Source organism: Lycium ferocissimum, chromosome 6, assembly GCF_029784015.1.
Source record: "Lycium ferocissimum isolate CSIRO_LF1 chromosome 6, AGI_CSIRO_Lferr_CH_V1, whole genome shotgun sequence".
Classification (NCBI taxonomy): Eukaryota; Viridiplantae; Streptophyta; class Magnoliopsida; order Solanales; family Solanaceae; genus Lycium; species Lycium ferocissimum.
Window position 1 is genome coordinate 70540009 of NC_081347.1, and position 10384 is coordinate 70550392.

The 10384-nt window shown below is 35.3% G+C and overlaps 1 protein-coding gene across 1 annotated transcript in view; it reads right to left on the minus strand.

Moving 5' to 3' along the window:
- LOC132061605 (uncharacterized) overlaps positions 1-9124 on the minus strand; it is a 10628-nt gene extending 1504 nt beyond the window's left edge. The window contains exons 1-5 of the mRNA XM_059454380.1: positions 8989-9124; positions 7939-8000; positions 7402-7666; positions 6030-6221; positions 5445-5564 (exon numbers count right to left, since the gene is read on the minus strand). Of these exons, the coding sequence (XP_059310363.1) occupies positions 5445-5564; positions 6030-6221; positions 7402-7666; positions 7939-8000; positions 8989-9124 (775 nt within the window). The remainder of the gene's footprint in view (positions 1-5444; positions 5565-6029; positions 6222-7401; positions 7667-7938; positions 8001-8988) is intronic.
- Between the last annotated feature and the right edge of the window lie 1260 nt (positions 9125-10384).

Below are 10384 nucleotides of genomic sequence, written 5' to 3' on the forward strand. Positions count from 1 at the left end.
AATACCCTTTCCCCCAAATTTTCAAAAAAATCCGAAATTTAATTTTTTTAAACCCGCCCCCATCTTTTTAAACCCTTTTTCAAAAAATAATAACCCATAAGATCCCCTTATTCCCTAATATGTAAGTTTAAAGTTCAGAATTGGGAGAATAAGGGGATCTTACAAGTTATTATTTACTTAGGTCGGGTTTAAATGATGGAGCGGGTTTAAAAATAACTCAAGTTATTTTGGGGATAATTTCCATCAAGACAAGGGTATATTTGAAAACTTTAAGGATGCTAGAGGTATTTTACCCAAAATAAGTTTGAGATATTTTTAACCTTTTTCAAAGTGGAGAAATATTTTTGACCCTTTTCCCAAGTTAAAAGTCGTTCACATGAACAAAATACGACCAAAAATTGAATAGATGTTTTGGTAACATATATTTTGGCGGGACAAACAAAAATCAACTTGTAGTTATTCAAAAAACTGCACATGGTCAATTCCAAGAGATTGAAGTCGCCAGAGGAATTTGGAGCTCTGTTTGGATTGGTTTATAACTAGGACTAGTTAGGAATTAGGAGCGGATGGGTTAAATAACTAGGATTAGTTTGGAATCCTATTTGACTTATTTTTGTTATTTTAGCTTAAAATCAAGTGATTAAAATATTTTTTTTATTTTACTCAAACATACAAAAATATTCAAAACCTACTTCCTCCGTTTCATAATAAGTGATTTTTTTTTAAGCTTATGCACACTCCTTAAGAAAGTGCTCACTCCTAGAAAATTAAGAGTGTTTTTATTAACTTATTCTTAACTAAATGCCTAAAAAAAATACTAATGATTCTTAATTATATAAATAACAGTAATTTTAGAAGAATAAAATCAATTTCGTCTTAAAATCCCAAAGCACCAGTTAATTTGAAACAGATTAAAAAGCCGAAAATACTATTTATTTAAAACGGAGGAAGTATTTTGGCTTAGTCTATTTGCATACAGTAAAACAAATTTACTTTTGAAGAGTTGAAAGATACACTTGAAGACTGGTCCAATAAAAAATTTAGGTCTCGTTAATAAAAAGAAGTACAAAAGAAAAAATGAAACCACGTATTTTACAATTTTGTGGCTGGATTTCGTTCATGTCTACCTGGGCATTACTTCATAAGTATTATTGCTTCCTCTGCTTCTTCTTTTTCCATTGCTGCGCCATTTTGAAGAATTTGCTGAGCAAAGAAAAAAAACGAAACCACTAGATTTTGCAATTTTTTGGCTGGGCATTACTTCATAATGATTTCCGCTCATTTGGTAAGTAAAATATTGTTGTTTTGTTTCAATTATTTATCCGGGTTTTTTGCCGATTTTCCAACAATTTATAGTAGCAATTGTACTTGTTGCGTTAACAAGTGCTAAAGTCGCAGATAAGAGCTCTAAATTTTTGCAACAAGCGTAATTTTAGAATAAATTGTTGTAGTTTATGCGACAACTATTGTAGTTAAGCCACAATTACAACAGATTATGTAGTTGTTGCAACCTCTATACTAATTGTTGCTAAATACGTCGTATGAATAAGTTGCAATAGATTTGCGAGTTGTTGCGAGTAGTGTAGTACCTATTGCAACAAGTAGTTTACTTGTTGCAACAACTCAATCGATCTGTTAGTTGATTCAGCCAAATGACAAAACCAAAAAAATCGACCCAAAAAAGCCTGACTCCAATAAAGATTAGTTAATCAACAAGCGGATTACATGTTGCAACAAGTACTATACTTGTTGCAACAACTCACTAACTGTTGACATCTTCAACTGCCTTTGGATGAAACGTAACTCTAAAAAATTGAAGCTGACTCCAACAGATTAGCTAGTATCCACCTGTTGTAACACCTGATTCATCTATTCCAATAAGTCATCAAGTTATTGCATTTTGTTACTATACTATCATGACTCTTTTTTAAAAAACAAAATATATTCAGGTACCATTAATGGGGGACTCAATAACAATAGGTGTTGATTGCCATCGTGAATGGATCGAGAAGAACAATTGATATATTTGGCGATGGAAGGGTAATCACATGTTAGAGACGATAGTGATATTTCGTCCAAAAGAGATGCGGGTTTGATGATTTTGTGAACTTAATCATCACCATTGTAAATTAACTGTAAACCGAAAGATCTTGCCATCACTAACACGCATAGCTCTTTTGAAAACGCAGTGGTCTTGCCTTTTAAGATAACCGGTCGAGGTCGTTTGCGTACAATTTGAACAATGATGTAGCTAGGCCCATTTTAAGGGTATACGTGGTTGGAAGCCCGGAGAGAACCATAATTTAGGTCAAGGCCAACAAGATGTGTTAAATGATAAATTAAATGGTGGTGGATATGGATATGATATTCCAAATAATGAAAGTGGGGGTGAGTCGATTCCTAAACCCGAAGTTGTGAGCAATACACCGTGTGCTACACAATCCTCATAGTGAAGCCATGTTCAAGATGATGAAACAAATTTTTATAAAGGAATGTCATTCAAGAACAAGGAACAACTAGCAAATAGGTTGAAACTTGCTTGCGTGAAGAAAGATTTTACACTCAAGAAGGTGATTAATTTGCATCGTGTATTGCTTTAGATGTGTACATCCTAGATGCAAGTGGTGCCGAGGCTATGAAGCTTTTAAGTTCGACATTTTGTATTACAACCTACGTAAAGTATCACACATGTGGTTCTGAGCATATTACTAGCCATAATCCATACGCCACAGCGAGAGTCATTGGTGAATATTCAAAGATAGGTTTCCCAAAGGTAAATGCCCATCTACAAAAGATATGATCCAATCATTCCGTACAGAATTGGGTTGTAAGCTAAGTTATTGGAAGGAATTGGAGATTGCAAAGGCATTGACAAGGGGGACACATGAGCACGGGTATGCGGTACTTGATGCATACTAATATATGATTCGTTCCATAAATTCAAGAAGTAAGACAGCATTGAAGGTTGATGATAATGGGAAGTTCAAGTACTTTTTTGTAGCCTACAAGGCTTGGATGCACAAATGAGAAAAGTCATAGCTGTCGATGGGACATTCTTCAAGAGCAAGTACGAAGGAGTGTTGTTGTCAGCCGTGGCACAAGATACGGAGAATTGTGTTTTTCCTGTGGCATTTTGTGTAGTGGATAAGGAGTGTGATGCCTCATACAAATATTTTTTTTGAACAAATGAGAAGCTTTGTAGATGATACCACAGAGTTGTACATAATTTCTGATAGGCATACAAGTATCAAAAAGGCGGTTTCAATTGTCTTCCCTTTATCTCATTATGGTTGTTGCGTGAGGCACCTTGGGGAAAATCTCCAAACCAGCTTTCACAATACGAAGGTCATATCTTTGTTTTATAAAGCAGCAAAATCGTACAATAAAGATAAGTTCAATGACCATTTCAATCAAATCAGAAATACTGTCTCATGGGCCGCCGAACATCTTAAACGTGTTGGATTCCTGTAGATAGAAAGCAGTATTCTTCCCGGAAATAGGTATTCATACATTTCGTTTCCAACAAGTAACATATCCGTCGAAGCAACTAACTCACTTGTTGCAACAAATTAGTAACTTGTTCTAATAACTTACTTAGTTGTTGCATTTTGTTATGACACATGGACAATAACCTAAGTCAGTTTCCAACAAGTAACACATCGTTTTGGGATAACTAAATTACTTATTGCAACAAGTAAGTTAGTTGTTCCAACAACTCACTTAGTCACTAGCGCTTTGTTATGACACGTATACAATAATTGAAGCTTGTTTCAACAAGTAACATAATGTCTGTTGAATGCTTTCTAACTTGTTGAAACAAGTTAGTAACTTATTCCAAAAACTCACTTAGTTGTTGCATTTTGTTATGACACAGATGGAATAACTGAAGTTGTTTCCAACAAGTAACACATCAGTTGGAACAACTAAATTACTTGTTGCAACAGGTAAGTTAGTTGTTCCAACAACTCACTTAGTTGTTGCATTTTGTTATGACACAAAGATGCAATAACTGAAGTTGTTTCCAACAAGTAACACATCTGTTGGAACAATTAACTCACTTGTTGCAACAAGTTAGTAACTTGTTCCAACAACTCACTTAGTTGTTGCATTTTGTTACGACCCAGATGCAATAACCGTTCGTTTCCAACAAGTCGTTTCCAACAAGTTGCAACATGTAAGTTAGTTGGAACAACTAACTCACTTGTTCTAACATGTCACTTAGTTGTTGCAACATATTTAAGCAACTGTTTGATATTTTCCAATAGCTATAATCGTTTGTACGTTAATGAAATACGTTATTGTTTATTTTCACAGGTATAATCTTATGACGTCAAACATTGCCGAGTGCCTATGAACTCAATGTTCAATGTTGAAAGAGAATTTCCCATTCATCGCTTTATTTGATGCCATAAAATGTAGGAGGTTTGCGTAAAAATTTCATGAGAGGTGTATGGAGTTCATCGACTCACCAAACATCTTTGTTCCTTTAGTCAAAAAAAAAATTAAAATTTGTCAACTGGGGAACAAGTTATGGCCCATCAAATTGGCAACTACAAGTTAGCGTCATCGGTCACGGGTAGTGCATGCATCGTCGATCCGCAAAGTAAATCTTGTACTTGTAGAGTTTTTGACTCGGATAAAATACCTTGTCCACATGCAATGGCGGTCGCCGAGCCCAATACGATGACTATTTTGGAAGGCGGATTTATGAGTACTCATCTCCATATTATAATGAGAATTACATAATTGCATATTGTGAGGAAATTTGTCTTGTGCCTTCTGAAGAATCTTGGGAAGTTCCTTTGGAGATTTTAGAGAGAGAGATACCTCCTCCATATGTTGATCCAACCAAACCCGGAAGAAGGCGAACAAAGAGGAGGCGTGGAATCAAGGAATCATTTCCAATGAGGAAAATTAAATACTCCTTATGCAAAACAGCTGGCCACGAAAAAACAACATGTCCAAGCCTAAATGCTCCATAGTTGTAAATTGCATTATGGTGTAATAATAGTTATCTGTTGGAACTTTATGACATTTTAATGTTATTCTTTCTTAGTATGGTAATTTATGTTCTTGGTGTTTGTGAACTTAGTTTATATGTTTACGATATGTTGATCTTGTTCAAATCACAAATGTGTGTATTCTTTGCTAATAAATTGTTGAACAGTTTCCAACAAGTAATGAATCTGTTGCAACAGCTCTGTTGTTGGGTTTTATCAACAAGTAACAAGACTTGTTGCAGCAAGTAGTAACTTGTTGCATTTTATCCAACACTGACGGGCCTTGTTAAGTTGTTGAGCATATTACAAAAAATGGGAGTTTTAAAAAAGTATCAAATCTGTTGCAGCAACTAAGTTACATATTAGGGTTTTTTCAACTAAGTTATCTGTTACAACTTGTGTTTTATCCAACAAGAGTAAGGACTAATTCAACAACTTACTCACTTGCTGCAATAGATACTACCCTTGCTACAACATATATTACAGTTATTGCAACAGATACTATACTTGCCGCAACAGATACTACAGTTGTTGCAACAGATATCGCACATGGTGCAACAGATACTACTTGATTCACCCATATTTAGTGATCAACTACTTGATTCACCCATATTTAGTGACAAACAAAGGAAGTCAACCATATTTAGTGACCAATATATATACTTAATTAATTTGAGGTGTTTTGAGTCAGGATAGATGATCAACTAAGTCCACTACGTACTAAATGGAGTGATCATTAGAGTGAATTGATGTGAACTATTTGATTCACCCATATTTAGTGACAAACAAAGGAAATCAACCATATTTAGTGACCAATATATATACTTAATTAATTTGATGATGTTTTGTTAATTTGATGATGTTTTGAGTCGGGATAAATGATCAACTAAGTCCACTACGCACTAAATGGAGTGATCATTAGAGTGAATTGATGTGAACTACTTGATTCACCCATATTTAGCCATAAACAATGGAAATCAATCATATTTAGTGATAAACAATGGAATACTTAAGTCACAATGCGGTCACAATGCAAGTACATTGTTGCAACAACTAAGTACATTGTTGCAACAGAAGATCCATATGTTCTAACAGATTCCTTACTTGTTGCAACATTTTCAGCAGCTGTTGGATTATTTACAACAAATTCATATGTTCCAACCGATTCTTTACTTGTTGCAACATTTTCTGCAGCTACTGGATTACTTGCAACAGAGTTATCTGTTGCAACATATTACGCATCAGTTGCAACATATCACATATGCTTTGCGTTAAATTCTAATATCAACTCTAGTTTTATCCAACATATGGGAATTCGTTGCAACGAGATAATGAATATGTTGCAATAAATTTTGTCACATCTATGGCAACATTTGCACCAGTTGTTTTATTTTTACCACCAGATTAGGTATTTGTTCCAACATGTTTGTGACTTGCGTAAAACTACTAAAACAACTTAAACAATATATAAGGGTACCGAGCATAGAATATATATTTAACAAAATTACAAATTGTGTTCATCCACCATAATTCAAATGCAAGCAAACATAAGATAAATTGTTTAAAGCAAAACATAAGAGAAATTTCTTGTCCCCACATTAGGGCTCCAACACCTTATAATTAATTCCATAAGCCCACCTCAATTGCATTCTCTCCACAGTATTGTCACTCAATAATGTATCGGGCTTGGTCATATTTGTGCGGGTAAGTAAAGCGTCAACAAAAGCAAGTGACCAGGAAGCACATGCCTTATTGGTCTCATTGCGGGGGATATCCTTCTTTCGATCAAACTCCCATGATTCATTCAGCAACTTTTCAGGCAAGTGTGAGAACATGTCTCTGCTTTAACAACTTGGGGAACAAATCCAATATCGGCTGCATGTGGCAGAAGAAAACACTATCTTCATTACATGGGATGTTGCAATCATAAACATTTATGATACCCTCCTTAATGATGATCTCAATAGTGACAAAATGGTTGTCATTAATATTCATGACAGATATGATCCTTTTGGCACCAATCCACTCGAAGCCACCGGTAGGGTACACTAAATCTAGGATAAACGAGACCATTATCGTCCTACTAAAGAGAGCAAGTCTTTGCTTATAGGGCACAACACCCACACGTGTAGCCTCATCGGCTAACTCTAAGTACTGTTGCGAATGTGATGGTAGAAGCTGAGGTCCATGACTCTATCAAAGGAATCATAGTGCTCAGGAAAATTGAGTTGCCTCATACACATCAGCAATAAGATTTCATCTACATACTGCAGTAAAAGTATCAAAAGATTCAATCACTTGCTGCAACAGGTAGTTAACTTGTTGCAACATATAGTTAACTTGCTGCAACAGATAGTTAACTTGTTGGAACAACTAAGTACCTTGCTGCAACAAGTTCAACCTTCCACAGCTTGTCTTGCAACATCAACAACAGTATCAATATCAACACCATCACCAACAACATCACTAACACTAGCACCAACATCAACATTAACATCACCATCACCACCATCAACAACACCAGCCTTTATGATGGTTGTGGCTCCAGTCAATTCTTCTCTTATCTGATCAATCAATTCATCAGGCACAGATTCCCCAAGTCCTAAACTAACAAGACATGGCATGTGCAACTCTCGTTTCGTCGGGATAAGTCGTGGGTGCACAACCTACAACAAACAAACAGATATATTCAAATGGTTAGAAGAATTTACAAGATGTTGTAATAGGTTGACAATTTAACAAATAACTTGATCTGTTGTAGTAGGAGTCAAACTTATTCAATATTTTCCAACAAATGTGTAATCTGTTGCAACAACCCCCACATATATTCCAACAACCTTGTCAGTTGTTCAGAATATATTCTTATTTATTGAAAAAACCAAAACGATTCTTTATGGCTACTCGCAATTGTTCTGATATTTTTCAACAGATTGTGAACCTGTTGCAACAATTGAGTCAGTTGTTCTAACATCTTAGGAGTTGTTGCAACATATTCACTATCTGTTGAAAAATATCAGAACAGTTAATGTAGCTTCCTCAGCAATTGTTTTGATTTTTCCAACATATTTTGAGGTTGTTGCAGCAAAGAAATGTATCTGTTGCAATAAGTAGTTACTTGTTATAAAACTTTTCAGAGATATTTTCCAATAGATTCTGATTTACTGCTTCCTTGGGGGTGGGAGGGTTAAAAGGATCAAGATTCATTTTATGTTGCTATTCTTGGCAGTCAACTATCTGAGGATCCTTGGAAAACAAACTTCTTCCGAGTAGTCTCTAACTTGATTCCGAAAGTGAGGAATGGCTTCAAATGCCCAAGTCTAGAAAAATTATGCCACCAAAAATCAGAATAATCAATGAAGGAAAAGAATTAAAAAGATAAAACATTGAAGAAAGAAATTTTACCATGAAGGCCTAAGGAAGCCATAGATGTTGGAAGTCTTCAAATTAGGGTTCAAAGCTTTCGACAAATATTCAACAGTCAACTTAAAATTTTTGTGACCCCATGGATAGTTATGGAATGCCTCATGATCCTCCGAGAGTTTAATCAAACCAATTTGTATATTATTCTTTACATCCTTTGCCCAAAGAATAGAATGCACAAACCAAACTAAGCACAATGACTCCTTGTGCTTTCTTAACATAGTTTTTGACTTCAAGTCTTCTAGCAAATTCTCTACTTTATAGCTCTTTCCAACAACATCCACTAAATCCAAATCATCATCAACATTGGCTTTGATTTTCTTGCCTTTCTTGCTGCCTTGGGTGTCTTGGCTCCCTTCTTAAATGTAACTATAGGAAGAGGCTGAGAAGGAGCATGACACCTCAGTTCGGTGATTATGCAAACTTTTTGATGCCAAAAAAAACTGGCATGTGGTATTAGTTTATCCATATCTCATCAGTTTTGCTACAAATAATTCTTCATTTGAGAAGACCATACACAATGGTCATTTGAAACCTTGCATTGTTGTTCTCAGGCAAATCTAGATACATCCAAAACATTTGGCTTTGAAGATATCCTCCAAGTCCTTATCTTGAAGTATCTTCCTAAAGTAATCAAAGGGCTTGCCCATGACTGATTTTACAACAAGATCACTATTCAAATCACCTAGTTTATCCATCGGCATGTGCACACGGAATCACTCAATACCGAAAGTTTTGACAATTTCATCAATGGAAGGTCCATCAATATCGTCCTAATAGAAGTAAAACTTGTTTGGCCATCGATCTTTCAAAAGAAGCATTTTTATCCTCTTCATTTTCTTCTTCATCTTCTTCATATTCTTCATTGTCATCACTATTTTTATCATGTTCTTCTTCTTTTTCTTCTTCTTCTTCTTCTTCTTCTTCTTCTTCTTCTTCTTCTTCTTCTTCTTCTTCTTCTTCTTCTTCTTCTTCATTTTCATCATTGTTTTCTTCTTCTTCTTCTTCTTCTTCTTCTTCTTCTTCTTGATCTTCTTTATTTTCTTGGCCGAAACTCCTGCTTGAGAGGTTTCCTGTTCAGCAATTTGTTCAGAAAAAATATTTATCTGTTTGTACAAGATCATCTAATGATGCCCCCTTGACTCTTTTACTAACTGTAGATGATTCCTCCTCTTTTCTTTTTCGTGGAGACATTTTATCTACACACAGAAACAAAAACACTTTCAATTGATTTGTGCATCATTCAAAGTAAACAAATAATGAATTTTTACAATTTAAATGGGCATATGTTGCAACAAGTGTGTAATATATTGGAATAATTCCCTCGTATGTTCCAACAACTTTGTTATATCCCGTATTTCGTACATTGGGACAATCCGGTTTAACTATGGTAAGTTAGGGCCAAAACCATTCCGGGATGCAAAGTCGGGACTTTCGACCTTTGATTTTGTTTTGAGATATAATTTGTTCATGAATTTGTTGCCATGGAACATTTAGGAAAATTTGGGACCAAAAGTGATATTATTGGAAGTTGCAAATCATGCAAAAATAGCCATGTTGGCCGTGTGAGTGGGAGATGGCTCCCGCCCCGTTTTGTGTTCAATTTTAATTGCTCCACACATGAGTGTGGGCCATGAATACATACGTGCGGCCCTCTTGTGTAAGCTTAAAAGATGACTCCTAAGTCATCTAACCTCATTCCAACACTTAGAAAAAAATCAAGAAGTTGAAGACCAAAAAAAAGAGGCTCTCGGCCAAGAACCTTAAAAATTGAAGTTCAATTTGAGCCATCCCAAAATTATTTCGTTGATGCAAATCCACTAATTTGAGGTCCCTAAGTAACGTGAAAGTGTTGTTCGGGTCATCCAACCATTCGTTGTGTCAATTGCAAACCCTAGCCTATTTGTGGAGTTGAAGAAGAAAGGTGAGATTTAATTATGTTTTATGTGTTATAAATGGTGTAT